The 19,296-nt window shown below is 34.7% G+C and overlaps 1 protein-coding gene across 4 annotated transcripts in view; it reads left to right on the top strand.

Moving 5' to 3' along the window:
- Positions 1–19,296, top strand: part of CDK13 (cyclin dependent kinase 13) — a 123,964-nt gene that overhangs the window by 63,229 nt on the left and 41,439 nt on the right. For all 4 annotated transcript variants that reach the window (XM_043588521.1, XM_043588519.1, XM_043588520.1 and 1 more), the window contains exons 6-7: positions 17,891–18,080; positions 19,116–19,172. In XM_043588521.1, coding sequence (XP_043444456.1) covers positions 17,891–18,080; positions 19,116–19,172 — 247 coding nt within the window. The remainder of the gene's footprint in view (positions 1–17,890; positions 18,081–19,115; positions 19,173–19,296) is intronic.

Genomic DNA, 19,296 nt, shown 5'->3' with positions numbered 1-19,296 from the left:
ACTTGTTATATGCTTTACATTGTTCTAGGTGCTAGGAATAGGCAGTACATTTGATAGACAAGTTTTCTACCTTTTGGTGCTTAACATTCTTGAATAAGACTGGCTGTCTTGGATATTCTATTGTAAGACCTGAGATTTGGGGTTGGGCTGGGGAGGATTTAAGGGAATAGGGAAATGAAGTTGCTTTTTTCTCCTCCAACTTGGACAGAATACAGAGTCAAAGGAGAGTTTAGGAATGTCCCCATCCATCCTCAGTAATACTGTATGGTTTGGGATGCTGATGTTAAGTGGTTAATGTAGCATCATGTTTTCTAGCAATTACGGATTAAAGGCAAAGACGACTACAAGAAGAAATGTTTTTACTTTCTTTTTCTTTCCTTGCAGATTTCAGGCAGAAATGTTTTTGAATTTATATAAACGTCTTAAAAATGTATACATTCCAAATATTGAGACTATGATTCTTTTCCTTGTTTTCTTAAGTAAAGACAATGCAATTTTGGCAATCCTTAGTTTTACAGTGAGAACTGTTAAAGCATGTCCATTAACTTTCCTTCCTTGATTATTTCTGATGTTGAATTTGAGAAAACAGAGTTGTAATGCAGCTTATACTTTGTTTTTACAGGGTGAAAATTCTCTGCCTCTACTTCTGACTTTCCATGTGCTCACCTCACTCTGTACCCATTTTGCTCTTTGAAGTAATGTTTCTTCCTGCTTAAAGCTGATTCCTTCTTGTTCCTAGGATCTTGGTTGTATGTTATCTCTTCTGTATTTCATCCTCTTCCCTCTTTTCTGGCTCCTTACTTTCAGGACTAAACCTACTCAAATCTCTTCTGTCTTGAACAAAACAAAATTCTTTCTCTGATTTGAGTCTACTTATGACTCTTATTACTCTTGTTCCTTTCCATTGTTGCCAGACATTTGGAAAGAGTAAGGAACAATTGCTGTCTGTATTTCTCACTTTTTCAATCACACATTCATCTGAATTTTCCTACTACTTTATTAAGATAACATCATTAATGATCTCTTGCCAAACCAGTGGTAATTTTTCAGTTTTTCTTTATATGGGCAGTATTTACTGTTGACTTGTTTCTTAAATGTCTTCTTGCCTTTTCTGAAAAAGCTCTTGTCAGATTTGTTTTCTTCTCTGACTGTGGCTTCATGGCCTTGATCATTGGCCCCTTCTTTGCCTGATACTTAAATGTTGGTGTTAAGTCCTTGGTGGTCTTCTCTTAATTCTCAGATACTCTCAATGGCTAAGGCTATTAACCGTCATTGGCTGTATTCTGTTACCTCGTAAAAATTTTCTAGACCTGAGCTCCGTACAGTTACAACTGTTCACTAGATGTCTCCATATTGACATTTCACAAGGTTTCTCAAACTGAGCATACTCCTTGCCCCTGTCAGCCTGCTTGCTCCTAGCCCTGATTTTAAACCCAGGTTAAAATGTTTCTTCTCGATTCCCTAATCAGGATACCACTGCATTTTAAGCTCGTCAGTTACAGCACTATAGTATTTTTATTTACCTAACATCTGCAGTGCTACCTTATTAGGCTCTTGATGTCAGCAGCTCTTAGTCATATCTGTACTTATAAGCCATAAACTTCTGTTGACTGTTCTATTGAAAAATGTCTCACAAAGGTAAAATTCTGAAATAATTGATACATTTACAAAACATATGTGATCTCAAAAATAATATAAATTAGAATTTACAAGTGGACACTTGTAATTTTGGGTTCAAATTCACCATTCCTATACCTTGTGTTTGCTTCCAGTATTACTGTATTTGCCTTTAACAGGCAGGATCTAGGCTTAATATACTAGATGATTTTTAGAATGGCTAGTTGAAAGTAGATTGGTCTTTCACATTCTTTTCTTTAATTTTTTTTGATTTTTTAATTTATTTTGAGACAGAGACAGCACAATTGGGAGAGGGGCAGAGAGAGAGACCAAGAGAATCCCATGGAAGCTCTGTTCTGCCAGCGCAGAGCCTGATGTGAGGCTCGAACCCATGAAGCCGTGAGATCATGACCTGAGCTGAAACCAAGAGTTGGATAACCAGCTGAGCCACCCAGGCACCCTAGAATGCTTTTTCTGTTTGCATTATTTATTATGGTAATTAGTTAACAGCATGGTAACCTTCCATGTTCAAAAATAAGGCAATCTCGAACAGAGTGGTTGGTCTATTTATTTAAGAAATCTGTTTCTTTTGGGGCATTTGAGTGGCTCAGTCGGTTAAGCATCCAACTTCGGCTCAGGTCATGACCTCACAGTTCATGGGTTAAACAGCACAGAGCTTGGAGCCTGCTTCAGATTCTGTGTCTCCCTCTCTCTCTGCCCCTCCCTCACTTGTGCTCACTCTCTTTCTCTCTCAAAAATAAATAACAATAAAAAAAAAAAAAGACGACTTGGCTCAGGTCATGATCTCATGTTTTGTGAGATTGAGCCCTGTGTCAGGCTCTGTGCTGAGTGTAGAGCCTGCTTGGGACTATCCCTCTCTGCCCCTCCACCACTCACACTCTCACTCTCTCTCAAAATAAATAAATAAACATTAAAACACCACATTTTTATAAATTATGTTAGGCGTGAGTTTACCTTTCCATATATTTTGGCCATGGGTGAAATACTATATTTGAATTAGTACTAAGTGGACAGTTGATTTTCACATAAGTCAGTGTGCTAGTGAATTTATTGTTCATTTTTTGGATGTATTCCTCCCCTTCCCTACCTTTTTGCCATGTTTTTAATAATACAATAAAATATTTTCTCTTTGCTAATCATGATCTTTTTTTTTTTAATGTGAGGGAGAGAGTGCAAGCAGGGGAGGGGCAGAGAGAGAGGGAGACACAGAATCTGAAGCAGGCTCTAGGCTCTGGGCTCTGAGCTGTCAGCACAGAGCCCAATGCAGGGTTCGAACTCATTAACCATGAGATCATGACCTGGGCCAAAGTTAGACGCTTAATTACTGAGCCACCTGGGCGTCCCATCCTTGCCAATTATTTTTAATAATATTTTATATTATTTAAAATACCCCAAAATATAATCGTAATTATAACATGTAATGATTATTTAAAAATTATTGAGATGTTTTACATGTTTTTGTACTAAGTCTTCAAAATCTATAGCACATCTCGTCTCATTGGGTCTAGCCACATTTCAGGTGCTTCAAAGGCAATTGTGACTCATGCGTTGTGAATGGAGAGCATAGTCCTAGAATATAGCTTGATAGTGGCTCTACTTTGAGGTTGATAATTGTATTTGATGTGTTTTGGAGTCTCCTACCGCCCATTTACCCCATTTCCTATATACTTCCTGTAACAGCTGTGGACTTTTTGTTTTTATGGATCCACCTTTTATCTATTCTCGGTTGGTCTAGCAGTAGAGCTCACTCCATTTGCAGCACCTTAGGGGCACATCACTGGCCAGTTAGAATAAGGTCTTCCTGTCCATGAGGTTGAGATTTATTCCAAGATTTCATGCATAGAGTGAGGTTCTCTCACCTGTGCGGTGTAAGCTTGAGAGCAAGAAGGAACTGTTGTTGCAGCAGCCACCTTGTGACAGTATAGGTTCTTAGTTTAAGGCCAGCACTGAGATGTAGAGGAGACTAGACTCTTGCTGTAGGATTTTGAAAACTCCGTTTCACTCTATACCCAAAACAAAGAATATTTAGGAGATTGATAAATCAACTTTTTTGTTCAGGTCAGTGTACTTTGACTTTTGTAGGTGTGGATTAGGGAGGTCTATCTTAAAATATCCTGTGGTCTTAGAATGTCCTAGTAGCACAGGATTGTTCTGGGATTGACTGGAGGGTTTCCACCAAATATAATTCAGGTTAAGTTGTGATTCCTAGGCCTCAAATGCTTGACTTTACCCCTTATAAAGGGTTGTTCCTGACCTTCTGGTGGGGCTGACATTTAAGGACTCAGCCTAATTACAATGAACAGTAATGATTCAAATGTCTATTCAGTGAAGGGAATCAGAAATGCAAGTAACACGTAATTTATTCCCCCCAATTTATTTGTTCTCCGTTTTGCATTTTATTGCTTTTGCCTGTGAGTGTAGAGCTTATTGTGATCAGTTTTTACTGAATTTAAAATCTCTTGTATCTTAAGGACTTTTAACTATAAATTCTTTATTATTTTAATGTTCTTTTGAAAGAGTTCCTCTGTAATGAGTATAAAAGTAAAAATTAGTTTATCATAATCTTTGAAATAATGCAAATATATATAAAGAAAAAAATTAATTTCCTGGTTTTTTTCTTGATACTTTTTTCCTAATCCAGGGTTAACAGCCTGTTATATATCCTTCAAGACCTTTGTGTCTTGGAATGGAAATAGGAATAGGAATAGAAATAGAAATAATAGAAATGTATATTTTTTAAGTTTATTTATTTTGAGAGAGAGCACATGCAAGGGAGGGAGAAGGAAGGGAGAGAATCCCAAGTAGGCTCCGTGCTGGCAGCACAGAGCCTGTCGTGGTGCTCAATCTCACAAACTGTGAGATCATGAGCTGACTCGAAATCATGAGTCTGATGCTTAACCAACTGAACCACCCAAGTGCCCCTAGAAATATATATTTAAATATATATGTTGAGAGAGAGAGAGAGAGAGAGAGAGAGAGAGTCAGAGAGACAGTCAAGCAGAGAGAGACAGAGAATCCAACAGTTTGATAGAGTTTGAGAGAGACTGATAGGAACACAGAGAAAGAGAGACAGGGGCACAGAAAGTCCCCCAGACACAGAGAATCTGACAGAGTATTTACACTGTTTTAAAAATCCCCTGTATTCCACCTGTTCATATCCACATTTAATTCTTTGGCAAATACTGTTTTTTTGTTTCTTACTATCTCCCTAGTTTTACATTTTCCAGAATGTCATAATTGGAAAAATAACAGTATGTAGCCTTTTCAGATTGGTTCCTTTCACTTAAATAATACACTTAAGTTTGCTCCATGGATTTCCATGGTTTTCATGCATCATTTCTTTTTAGTGCTAATTAATATTCCATTGGCTGTATGTACCCCATTTATCCATTCACCTACTGAAGGACATGCTGGGTTTGGATTATTGGGTTTGGATGCTTGGGTTTGAATAAAGCTGCTGTAAACATTCACATGCAGGTTTCTGTTTGGATATATGTTTGTAGCTTCTTTGGCTAAATACCAAGGGGCATGAGTACTGGGTCATATAGGAAGAATGTATTTGGTTTTCTGAGAAACTTTCAAACGGTCTTCAGAAGTGACTTTGTGTTTCCATTAAGTAATGAATGATGAGAGGTCTGCTGTTTCATAGCCTCACCAGCATTTGGTATTGTCAATGTTTTGGATTTTTGCCATTCTAGTAGGTGTGTGTGGTATCCCATTGTTGTTTCGGTTTGCCATTCTTTTTTATATTTATTTATTTTTGGGGAAAGCACAAGTGGGTGAGGGGCAGAGAGAGGAGGACAGTGCATCCGAAGGTGGGCTCTGTGCTGACAGGCTGACAGCAGGGAGCCCCATGTGGGCTTGAACTCACAAACCTCAAAATCATACCTGAGCCACCCAGGTGGCCCTCAGTTTGCTCTTCTTTAATGAAGTATGATGTTGAGAATCTTTCCATATGCTTATGTGCCACCTGTATGTGGGGTTTTTTGGGATTTTTTTTTCTCCTTGGTGAGGTATCTGTTCAGATCGTGTGCCCATGTTTTAATTGGGCTGTTTGTTTTCTTAGTGTTGAATTAAACAATTTTTTGTACATGGCTGTATACCAGTCCTTTCTCAGATACGTTTATTAAGATTTTCTTCCAGTCTGTGGCTTGCCTTTTCATTCTTCTAAGGGGGTCTTCCACAGAGCTGAAGTTTTTAATTTTAGTGAAGTCCAACTCTTTTTCCTTAACACCATTTCTTCTTTCACAGATTGTAAATTTGGTGGTGCATCCAAAAAGCCTTTGTCAAACTCAGGGTCACCTGGATATTCTCCTGTGTTATCTTCTAGGAGCTTTATAGTTTTACATTTTACCCTTAGGTCTGTGATCCATTTTAAGTTAATTTTTGTGAAGCGTATAGTATCTGTATCTAGATTCTTTCAGTTATTTTTTGTGGGTTTTCTTTCTTTTTTTTCTTTCTTGGCATGCATGCCAGTGCCTATTTATTACAGCAGCATTTGTTGAAGACTGTCCTTTCACTATTGAGGTGCCTTTGCTCTGTTGCTGAAGATCAGTTGACTGTTTTTTAAGGGTCTATTTCTGGGCTCTCTATTCTGCTATTCCGTTCCATTGGTCTACTTGCCTGTTCTTTTGCAAATACCACATTGTATTGTGTATTGTAGCTTATAGTAAGTGAGGTTAGATAGTGTTAGTCCTCTAACTTGATTCTTCTTCTACTGTGTTGCTGTTCTAGGAATTTTGCCTCTCCATATGAACTTTAGAATCATTTTGTCAATATTCATAAAATAACTTGTTAGGATTTTGATTAGGATTGCAATAAATGCATAGATCTGGTTGGGAAGAAATATCTTTACAATATTATGTCTTCACTCCATGTACATGGACTGTCTCCATTGATTTAGATTTTTGCTTTTTCATCAGGGTTTGTAGTTTTTCTGGTACATATTTTGTTAGATTTATAACTTAAATATTTAATTATTTTTGTTCTTAATGTGAATAGTATAATGTTTTTAATTTCGAATTCAGTTGTTCACTGCTGGTATATAAGAAAGCAGTTAACTTTGTACATCAATTTTGTATCTTGCAACCTTGTTACAATTGCTAATTAGTTGCCCGCCTTTTTTTGGTAATTCTTTGGGATTTTCTACACAGACAATAATGCACATTTTATTTTTTCTTTCTAATAATGCCGTTTATTTCTTTTTCTTGTCTGACTGCATTAATTAGGTCTTATAGTATGACGAGTAGAAGTGGTAAGTGGGGATATCCGTGGTTTATTCTTGCTATCAGTGGGAGATCTCTCACCATTTAAGAATGATGTTAGCTGCAGGTTTTTGTAGAAACTCTTTTGTAGAGGAAGTTTACTGAGTTTTGTTTTGTTTTGTTTTGTTTTGTTTAATCATGAATGAGTGTTGGATTTTGTCAAATGCTTTTTCCTGCATCTGTTGCTATGATCAGATAATTTTTTGTTGTTGTTAGCCTTGATGTCATGGGTTACACTGACTAATTGTTTAATGATGAACCTGGTTTTCATACCTGAACTAAATCCCACTTGGTCATGGTGTATATTTTTTATATATACATTGTTGGATTTGATTTGCTTATATTTGGTGAGGATTCTTACATATGTGTTCATGAGAGATATTGGCTGTAGTTTTTCTTTCTTGTGGTGACTTTAGTTTTGGTATTAGAGTAATGCTGGCCTTATAAAATGAGTTAGGAAGTAGTCTGTCTCCCTATATTTTCTGGAAGAGATTGTAGAGAATTGATATAATGTCCTTGTTAAAATTTTTGGTAAAATGCACCAGTAAGCCCATCTGGGCCTGATGCTTTTGGTCTTGGAAGGTAATTATTAGTTCATTTTCTTTAATAGATACAGGCCTATTATTTTTCCTTTTGTGAGTTTTGGTACATTGTGTCTTTCAAGGCATTGGTTCATTTCATCTATATTATCAAATTTGTGGGCAGAGTTGTTCATATATTCCTTTACTGTCTTTAAAATGTTTTTGAGAGAAATAGTGATGTTTCCTCTTTCATTTCTGAGATTTGTAATTTGTACATATTCTCTTTTTTCCCCTAATTAACCTGGCTAGAGGTTTACTAATTTTATTTGATCTTTTCAAAGAATCAGCTTTTAATTTCACTGATTTCTGTTCTAATTTTTATTATTTCTCTTTTGCTTACTTTGACTTTAATTTGCCCTTTTTCTAGTTTCCTAGAAAGATGGATGCTTAGGTTACTGATTTTAGGTCTTTTCAAATACATGCATTCAGTGATGTAATTTTTCTCTAAGCCGTACCTTTGCTTTCTGAGGAGAAATTTGATATAATTTTTATTTTTGCTACTCTGTAGGTGAGTTTCCCCCTCCCTCTGGCTTCTTTCAAGATTTTTCTTTCTTTCTTTCTTTTTTTTTTCTTTGATTCTCAGTAGTTTGAATGTGATATACCTAGATGTTGATGTTTTGTATTTGTCTTCCTGGGTATTCTTTGAGTTTCCTAGATCAGTGGTTTGGATTTATCATTAATTTGGGGGAGATTTCAGCCATTATTACTTGAGATTTTTTGTTTTCCTTCCTCTCTTTTTTCTGTTCCTAGTATTCTCTTTACATGTGTGTTAACACCTTTTGTAATTGTCCCACATTTTTTGAGTATTTTGTATTCTGCATTTTTTTTTTCAGCTCAGTTTTGGAAGTTTCTTTTGATATCTTCAAGCTCAGTGATTTTTTGGCCATGTCCCATATATTGATTACCCATCAAAGACATTCTTCATTTTTGTTACAGTGTTTTTTGATTTTTAGTACTTCCTATTCATTCTCTTTTAGAACTTCTATTTCTCTGCTTACAATATCCATTTGTTCTTGCTTGTTGTCTACTTTTCCTATTAGAGCCCTTAGAATATTAATTATAGTTTTTAAAATTCCTCGTGTGATAATTCTAGTTTTTCTGCTGTATCTGAATGTGACTCTGATGTTTGCATTTTCTCTTCAGATTGTGTTATAAAATACTGTATGATATATTAGTTGAAAACCAGACGCACAATGTATTGGATAAAAGTAACTGAGGTAAATTGGCTTTTAGTGTATGGTTTATGTTTATCTGCCTAGTGGCTAGGCTGTGCTTTTTGTTTGCTGAAGCTGTGTCAGAGGCTAAGCTCTCCCCTCTTGTCTTTTGGGTTCCTTGGCGACTTCTTAAATAATATCTGGGATGTGCAGTTCTTTAAGTTGTATTCCCTTGTTACTATACAGAAGCCCTATTTATACGGTGGTAAGTTATGGGGGGAGGAAAACTATTATGTACTTCTATGATTCGGTCTGTTTTTTAGTAAGCCTGTATCCTTGGGCTGTGTCCTTCAGAAGTGTTTCTCAGTTTTCTTATATTTTTCCCCTTTAAGTAAGGCAGGAATACTAAAGGATGCTGCAGTTGAGTATTTCCTTCCTCTGAGTGAAAGACTAGAGTGTTGTGGAGATGGGATTTTATTTTTTTTCTGCCAGATCGATAAGGCTCTTGTGGAACCCCAGTTAGTCTCTGTTAATATAATTTCTCTTGAGAGCAGGCTGTGTTAAGAACAGAATGCTCTGAGTGTATTTGATCATGACTGTTTTCCCCCACCCCTTGCTAGAAGCACAGTATAATTTTGTGATCTTTGATGTGATAACCTGGTAGGTTTCCTGAAGGGAAAACTTGCAGAAGTATGGGAACCTATGTAAGGCTGGATCCCCTGGAGTTTTTAACTGTTAGACTTGTTCATGTGGAGTATCCAGCCGTTTGTCAATTACATTTTGGGCTTTCCTACCCTGATAATAGTTTCTATGGAGATTTCTGTTCCTGGGTTTCTGCTCTGGTGAGTTGACTCTATCCACCTGTCTCCTTTGCTAATTTGGGGGGCAGTGGTTTGCTCTGTGACCCTTACTTCTCTGATCTAAGAAGAGTTGTTGATTTTCAGTTTATTCTCCTATTTTCTTGTTGTAACAATGGGATTGGTAACTTCCAAATTCCACACATGTCAGACCAGAATCAGGAACACCTGGTGCTAATTGCTTTTTTACTATGTATTTTACTTTTCTTATTAAAGAATAAAACATACCTCTAGGTGATAAATTTTTTTTGACACAGCTGCATGATGTGCCACAGTGTAGATATGTACAGTTTTATTCAGTCAATTCTTTATGGGCATTCAATATTTCCCATCATTTTTTCCATTACAAACAGTTCTGCTAGAAATGTTCTTATGGGGTACCTGGATGGCTCAGTCAGTTAAGCGTCTGACTCTTGATTTCGGCGCAGGTCTTGATCTCATGGCTCATGAGATCTAGCCCTACATCAGTTTATGAGATCGAGCCCCGCATTGGGCTCTGGGCTGACAGTGTGGAGCCTGCTTGGGATTCTTTGTCTCTCTGTCTCTCTGTCTGTCTCTGTCCCTCCCCTGCGCACATTCTCTGTCCCTCTCAATCTCTCTCTAAAAATAAATAAACATTTTTTTTTAAAGTCCTTATACATGTGTGAGTATACATGTATACTTGCATACTGGCGCTATTATTTCCTTTGATTTACTCCCAAATGTGGGAAGCTAAGTCAATAGACATTTGTAGTTTTAATTAGTAAGTAATCAGGTTACTTTGCTAAAAAGTTGTAGTAGTGCATGAGTTTCCTTTCATTTGAAAATCACTGGAGGGGGTGCCTGCGTGGCTCAGTTGGTTAAGCATCTGACTCTTGGTTTTGGCTCAGGTCACGATCTCATGGTTTTGTGGGTTGGAGCCCCACTTTGGGCTTTGCACTGGGAGCCCGGAGGAGCCTGCTTGGGATACTCTGTCTCCCTCTCTCTGATCCTCCCCCACTTGTACTGTCTCTGTTTCTCTTACATAAATAAACTTAGAAAGAAAGAAAGAAAGAAAGAAAGAAAGAAAGAAAGAAAGAATGAATTGCTGAATATTGTCAGTCTGATAGGTCAAAATGGTATCTCATTGTTTCTTTGATTAGTACTTTCCTGATTACTAGTGAGGTATGGAGCATCTTATTACCATTTTGATTTCCCACATGCATTCTTTGTGACATTGCCATTTCTTTCAGTTGGGTTGTTTTTTCCTTAACAAATTGTATATTAGACATAGTTGTTAATATATTTAAAAATTACTGTTTGTGTTCCTCGTAGAAAAGTCAGAAAATGGCAGCAAAAGAAGAAAGTAAAAATCACCCATCTGCTCACACAGAGATAAACTGCTCTTAGAATTTTGATATTGGACATTTTTCTAACCATATGTATGTATATAAATTCCTACCAAAATGAAAGTTTACTTGGCATGCTATATTATAAAAAATATTATTACATACGATTTTACTAATGTTTCAATACAATGTAGGGAAAAATAACATGCAGTAGAAAAAAAATTTTTTTTTTAATTTTTTTTTTAATGTTTATTTATTTTTGAGACAGAGACAGAGCATGAACGGGGGAGGGTCAGAGAGAGAGGGAGACACAGAATCCGAAGCAGGCTCCAGGCTCTGAGCTGTCAGCACAGAGCCTGACACGGGGCTCGAACTCACGGACCGCGAGATCATGACCTGAGCCGAAGTCGGACGCTTAACCAACTGAGCCACCCAGGCGCCCCGAAAAAAAAACTTTTTTAATGCATTTTGTGGGGTGCCCAGCTAGCTCAGTCAGTGCAGTGTATGACTCTTGATTTTGAGATTGTGGGTTTGGGCCCCACACTGAGTGTAAAGATTACTTAAAAATAAAATATTTAAAAATAAATTTTAAAAATAAAAATAAATGCTTATGACTTACTAAATTGATTTCATGACCCAGTTTGAAAGTTGGAACTTTTGAAACATTTTGGTATGGGAACATTCTATCCCTTAATTCAGGATAACTTGAAAACCTACTAAAATGTTTATTTATTCATTTTTGTTGCAAACATTTAAAACAATTCAGTATTAGTGAAATAGTATTATTGAACTACTCAAACATACTTAAGACAGTATGATGAAACCCATTGTTGCCATTTCTCACATTTAGCCATTATCACATTTTGCTAATCTTGTTTCATTTCTCTCCCTACCTGTTTTTATTATGCCTGGATTATTTTTAAGTGAGTCTTAGGCATCATATTGTAAACATAAATACTTGATTAATCCTCTGCCTATAGTATATAATGAAGTTGTGGTTATGTTAAAAAAGAGAAGAGGCAGTTTTTTATAACATTTATATAATTTATATAATATTTATATAATTTATAATATTTTCTAATAGTTGATCTTTACATTTACCAAGTTGTCTCAGAAATACTTTTTATGAGGGTTTTGTTGAAATCTGGATGCAAACAAGATCTACATTGTATGTGATTAATTATCTGCTCTTACGTTTCAAAAATTTCATTCCATTTATTTACTGAAGATTAGACCACATTTTGGATTTGGCTAAATGCTTCCTTTTGGTGTTTTTGGATTGTTCTTCTAACTCTCATATTTGCTATAAATGGTAATTAGATCTAGATGCTTATTTAGAGATAAGCTTAATTCTTTGGCAGTTGTGCTTAAAAGATGATGCTGGAAGCTATTATCTCTTATGGTTTCTATGGGCAGGGATTTGGGAGCATCTTCGCTGGGCACTTTTGGCTCACGTTCTCTCATGAGGTTGCAGTGAGGTGTTGACTAGGGCTGTAGTCACTAGAAGGCTTGACTGGAGTTGGAGAATCAACTTCCCTCAAATGGCTGGCGAGGTGTAGTTCCACGGTTGGTGGGTGGTCTCAGTTCTTTACATGGGCCTTTCAGTAGAGTTGCTTGACTATCCTGACAGCTTCATGGCTGTCTTCTCCCAGGGCAGGTTATTCGAGAAGGTAAAATAGAACCTGCAGTGTCTATATACGATCTTGCCTTGGCAGTCATTGATATTATCACCTCTGCAGTATTCCTTTGGTCACACAGGCTGCCCTCGAACCATTGTGGGAGGGCATAGATACCTGGACATAGAATTGTTGGGGACCATGTTGGAGGCTGACTACCCATAGATGATTTGTTTTTAAAGAAATTCATTTACTTATTTTTTATTCTAAGTAGGCTCCGTACCCAGCGTGGTACTTGAACCCATGACCCTGAGATCAAGAGTCACATGCTCTAGCAACTGAGCCAGCCAGGCGCCCTTACTGTAGATAATTTTAATTTAAAAGAATAAGGTTTATATTTGTTTGATCTTATACTTTTCTTTGTTTTATATTAAAAATCTTAATTCCCAAGGTACTAACCTAGTCCTACAATGTACACATAATTTCAAGATAACAATGCTAATATTAGTTACTAAGAAGAACACTGAATAAAGTTTTAGATTTCTTAATGTTTCTTTTTGTTCCTAGACTATACCCCACTAGGGATATTTAGTCAAAATACTATGATACAGACCTGCAGCCAGTTTGATACACGTTTAGGTTCATCTGTTTCTGATCTTTTATGGAAATACTTTCTTACCCTTTTTGGTTAATGATGTATATTTATCATGTAAAACATTACATGACTCTAAACTCACAACTTTAAAACAGGGCACATTCAGAATAGGCTCACTCGCATTTCTCTTTTTCTCATTCTGTCCCTTTCCCATGGGTAACTGTTATGTTTTTGTTTTTAAAGTTTAATTCATTTCAGTTTTTTTTCTACATATTCACCCTCCTCTCTTTGTATACATAGGAGCATAATAGTAAATGATCTCCTGTGCCTGGTTCTTTCCTCCATAGTGGTAGAGATTGTCATCACCTCTTTTTATGGCTACACAGCACTCCACCATGCGGATGTACAGTTTATTTGGTCAGTCTCCTGCTGGTCGACATTTACATTGTTTTCAGTCTTTTACTGTTAGAAATAATGCTGCATTGAGTAGCTCTGTGCCTACATCATTTAGCATTTTTGTCAGTGAATTTTGGGACAGGTTCCTAGAATTGGGTTTGTTATATAGGTCAAAGGGAAATGCTAAATATGATTAAATTAGATATTAACAGATTCCTAGCATGTCCGAGAGAGTGTTCCTTACAAGCTTTGCAGTAGAGTCTGGTGTCATACTTTAGGGTTGTTGTCAGTTTGTTATTGTGGTGAGCTTTCAGTTTGAAAAAATAAATTTTTATTCTGGGCAAGGTTAAGCAACTTTCCATTGATGGAATGGCAATTTGCTATACTGGTTTTTTAGTGGTTGTGGGTTTTTTGGTTTTTTTGGGGGGGGGGGTATCTTTTTTTTGCCTACTTTTCTTAAGGTTGTTAATCTTTTTTCTTTCCGACTTAGAGGGACTTTTCATAATGGATATTAGTAAATTGCCTGGAATATAAGTTACAATTGAATATTTTCCAGTTTGCTTAACTCTTCTAAATTTCCTTGTAGTGTTTTTAGCCATGAAATAGATTTTTATTTTTACATAGTCACATCATGGAAGTGTTTTCCCTCTTACTGCTTCTTGATTTGATTCCTAGTTAGGAAAGTTTTCCTCATTCTGAAGTTAGGAAGAAACTCATGGTTTTTGTTTGTTTTTTTTTTTAAGTGTTCTCATGATTTTATTTTTTATATTTAGCATTTCTTCATTTGCTTTTTATGCCGGTATATGTTGTGAGGAAAAGACCAGTTTTATCTGTTTCTGTCTATTTCAATTGCTCAAATATTGTCAATAAATCCATATTTTGCCCTATTGAAATGATACACCATCTTTATCATATATTAAAGTTTTGTATGTGCTTGGGTAATAGATTTCTGGATTTCTGCTTTATTTCATGTTTACTTGCAAATATTACACGTTCTAGTTATAGACATTAACACTGTCTTTATATCTGATAGAGCCTCATGCCCAGATCCCCTTTTAGATGTTTTCATTGCTGTTCTTATATTTTTCTATGTGGATATGACATCAACTTTATGTTTAATTGTAGGGAAGAAAAACTGTTTTAAAAAATTGAGCTTGTGATTAATTTATAAATTACTTAGGGGGAATTGACATCTTTTTCATGTTGAGCCTTCCTATCTAAGAGTGTATGCACTTTTTGTGTGTATAGTTTTGTCTCGTAAGAGTCTTACAAGTTTATCTTTGAAGGATTTGACACATTCCTTAAATTAAAAAAAATTAATCTTTTATTAGAAACAGAGCCTTCCATTTTGTCTTTTAACTGGTAGTTACATTAGTGACTCCTTTATGTTTTATTTCTGCTGTTTTTTTTAAATGTGTTACTGTTTTTAATAATTTTCTCATTGAATGTTTATGTCTTTTGCAGGGACCAAAAGATAATTTCATCTGTATAGAGAGATAGTTTTCATTTTAATTCTTATACCTGTAATTCAATTCTAATAGAAATAGAATGCAAGCCGTTATATTTTAATTTAAAATTATCTGTTAGCCTCACTTTAAAAAATCAGTCTGTTTAAATAATATTTTTATTTCACCCAGTGTATCAAGTAGATTATTTCAGAATGTCATTGGTATAACAGATTATTAAAGTATTTTATGTTCTTTTTGTTGGTTTGTAGTAAGTCTTGGAAATCTGTTGTACATTTTATACTTCCAGCACATTCAGTCTAGCCAGATTTCAAGTGTTGAATAGCCACATGTGGCTTGTGGCAACTGTATAACACCATGCACATTCTAAATACTTTCTCTAACTGTGTTATTTAATGTCATCAAAGATTAATCTGTCAAATACATACTATTTTATAATCTACTTACTTAACATCATTAATATGTTTCCACATCAATATTGTACCTCTACAATAATTTTCAAAGCACATGGTATGGTATAGATGTACCATAATAAGCCAGTTTTTTGTTTGTTTTTTGTTTGCCTTTAAATATTTTATTGCACTATTGCTTTTAGTGAACATGCTTATAGCTAAATCTTTGCAATCTTTATTTCCTTTTGCTGAATATCTGTAAATGCACTTGCTCTGTAAAAGGGTATGTAATTTTTAAAGCTTTGGTGTATATTGCCTATTTATATTTTATGAATCTTCTAATTTACTGATACTACATAACAGTGTCTATTTACCTCATGAGGCCATTGTTAATACTGTGTATTTATTGTCTTTCTTTTGAAATCCCTTTAGTTAAAACCCTTTGGGTAACCCTTCAGTTAAAAGTGGTATATTGCTTTGTATATTTTGATTGAGAGTGAAATGTGTGTTTGGATATAAGCATCTTTTGCATATTGACAGTTCATTTTATTTATCATTTTCTATTGTGGGATTGGTCTTCTAACGTACTGATTTGTAAGACTTTGTTTTATATTAAGGATATTAATCTGTTTTGTAGCAAATATATTTCTCCAGTTTGCCATTTGCCTTTATCTCCCTTTTTTTAATTGTATTTTAAAGTTTATTTATTATTTATTTTTGAGAGAGAGAGAAAGCGCACATGTGCACAAGCAGGGGAGGGGCAGAGAGAAGAAAAGAGAGAATCCCAAACAGGCTCTGTGCTCTCGATCCCACGAACTGTGAGATCATGACCTGAGCCGAAATCAAGAGTCGGACGCTTAACCGACTGAGCCACCCAGGCACCCCTTGCCTTTACCTTTCATATTGTTTACTTATGTACATGATTCTAAATTTTTATTTAGTGAAATCTGTTGGTTTTTTTATGGGGTTGTGTTTTGTCTTTGGTGTAACTCACCCATCTTCCTGTGGGGTTATGGTATTTGTTCCAAATACCGGCTTCACCTTGTTTTTTCTTCACTGACTTAAAATGCTTGCTTTCATAATTATTAGATGTATATTGACGCTTTATTTTCTGGTGTATATTACACTTCTCTGTCCCTACAGGTTATATGAAATCTCTGGTAGGGCAGATGTTCATTTTCAGAAACATTTTGGCTGGTACTTTGGTTCTTGTTTTCTTCAAGGTGAATTTTAGCATTATTTTGTGAAGTTAAGTATCTTCTTAGCAAGAGAAAATAGAAACAAATCCTTGGCTCTTTTATTGAAACCATTTTATAGTACAGAATTTTATAGTTTGGTATTTCGTAATGAATTTGTATGGTTATTGTTAAAGTTTATTTTCCTGGTCATTTGTAGTAATGTTTCTTCTGTGGAGTCGCGTAAATTTTATTTTCTAATAAGTTGTTACTTGCATATATGAATGCACCTTTTGCTTTTTGTATATGATTTTCTCTAACTCAGGTAGTCTCTTTTTATTCTATTGGATTTTCAAGGAAAATAGTCGTCTACCAGTAATTCTGTTTTTCTTCCTTTCAGTGTTTACACATTGTCTCTAATTTTACTTACTAACTTCTACAGCAGTTAGTAATAATTAATGTTTTTTCTTGTTTATAACACCAAGCATTTTACTGCTAAATATGACTTGGTTGTTGGTTTGAGAGAAGGGTACCATCATAAACTTGTTTTTCAATTTTTATTTACATTCCAGTTAGTTAACATAGAGTGTAACGTTAGTTTCCGGTGTACAGTTTATTGACTCAGCACTTACATAGAACACCCGATGCTCATCACAAGTTCACTCCTTCATCCCCAACTTTTAAGAGTATTATTTTTTTAAGTTTACTATAAGTAAGATCTTGGCTCTGTTTTTAGTTAGGAACTGATTGTTAACTTTCTTCAGATGACTTTTTTTGGCATATTGATAGCTTATTTTCTTTGATAGATATATTGAATTTTGTGAGCTTTTCCATGAATATTTTTAGATACAGCTTTGGATTCAATTTCTACAAGCTTCAGTTAGGGTTTTTGGATCTCTTATAAGTACAGTTGTTATGTATGTGCTATGTGCTATTTTAGGTTTTGGTAGCAAGATTAAATTGGTTTTATAAAATAAAGTTGTAATTTGTGTGCTTTCAAATGCTCTGGAGATTTACAAACAGAATTAAATTATGTGTTTATTGAAGGCCTAATAGAAATCATCTAAAATCAAACTGGGCTCAGATTCTTTTCTTATTAAATACAATTCTTTTAACACTTTTAAATTTTCTTTGATGAACTGTACTGATTTTATTCAGCTTCTGCTGAGAGACAATTTGTTCAGTGTATAAAACAGTTAATTTATTTTACATTAATCATGCCCAGAAGCTATGCACTGTAGGGTTGATTTCCATATCTTAACAGTTTTCTGTTTCCTTGGGATGTTTTTATTGATTTTAAATTCAGAGAGAAAGATGAATCTTATTGAAGTCACAAAGTAGGACTTTCAAGAGATAATTTTCTTCACAGCATTTTTTTTTAAATTTTGAGCCTATAGAAAAGTCTTATGAGAATAAAAATTTTAATGTGTTAACTATTCTTGTTCTTAGGTGCATTTTATCTGGTGTTTGAATATATGGACCATGATCTGATGGGACTACTGGAATCAGGCTTGGTTCATTTTAATGAAAATCACATAAAGTCATTTATGAGACAGCTTATGGAAGGCCTGGATTATTGTCATAAGAAGAACTTTTTGCATAGAGATATTAAATGTTCAAATATTCTTCTAAATAATAGGTATGGTATGAGTCTGATATATGTGTTTCAAATGAGTATTATATAATGTATACTTTGATTCTGTTAAAAAGATTGAAAATTTATTGCTCAAGCTGTTATAACATAATCAGTGTTATTACTGCCAGAACTGCATCTGAACATGTGTTAAATACACTTTGGTTAATTTCTGATAATAGTTTTTAGTGTACATAAAATAATACTTAATCAATTTTCTTATTTGATATTCTTCCAGATAATGTGAATGGATATTCTTATAATTAATAATGATTTCAGCCTTAGGTTAAGAATAGTTCTAAGAATTTTTTTTAATTTAGAATTTGTTTTACACCAGTATCACAGTTTTAAAGTGAACTTTTTTTGAAGTGTGTATACACAGACACACACACACATATATACTTATACACACACACAAGTAGATATTTAAAGTTTATGTTAAACATTTTACTGACAGCATAACCTGAGCTCTGATAATTCTTTTCTAAGTAGTACTCCTTGTTAGTTTAAGTGAGATATGCCTGGTTCTGATTTTAGTTACTAGAAAGGGTTCTATGTACCTAGCCCCTCTAAGAATTGGAAAATTAAACATAAATTTAAAATGATACAATTTAATTCTCATGCTTTACTGATTTGATTTGAACAAGTAATATGTCTTAATACTGAGTAGCAACAATAATCTCATTTTATTTTCATTGAAGTGTACTTGTCTAAATAGGAACTAACTAATACTAAAATACTGTTAATACTAGTACAATAATAGTAATAGTTGTGGTGGTGGTACTAGAATAATAGTAGCTGAAATTGTCAAAGGAAAAGTACTGTTTGTTGTTGTTTTTACTTGCTTATCTGTTTACCTTTCCTTATAGGACTTGGGGTACTGCTGTGTGATCAATGTTAAAGTTTATATAAGTATATTTTTTATTAGTTCTAGGAATAGAATATGAATGTGTATGATAGGATTAGATATCTATGAATACGTACAAATATGTATGATTTCAGAGTAGACTAATAGTTTATGTTCATTTTGTCTTCCACCAGAGGGCAAATAAAACTTGCAGATTTTGGACTTGCTCGATTGTATAGCTCAGAAGAAAGGTAAGAGTATTTTCAAATGAGTATTATAGACAATAGAGACCAGTTTTAAGGACAGCTTATTGATAGTTTATTTTTTCTTAAGAAATAAACTTTTTTAAGAAAAGGGAAATATACTATACTTTTC

The sequence above is a fragment of the Prionailurus bengalensis genome, chromosome A2 (assembly GCF_016509475.1).
Source record: "Prionailurus bengalensis isolate Pbe53 chromosome A2, Fcat_Pben_1.1_paternal_pri, whole genome shotgun sequence".
In the NCBI taxonomy this organism is placed as follows: Eukaryota; Metazoa; Chordata; class Mammalia; order Carnivora; family Felidae; genus Prionailurus; species Prionailurus bengalensis.
The sequence above is the reverse complement of the archived record's forward strand: the minus strand, read 5'-3'. Positions and strand labels throughout refer to the sequence as shown.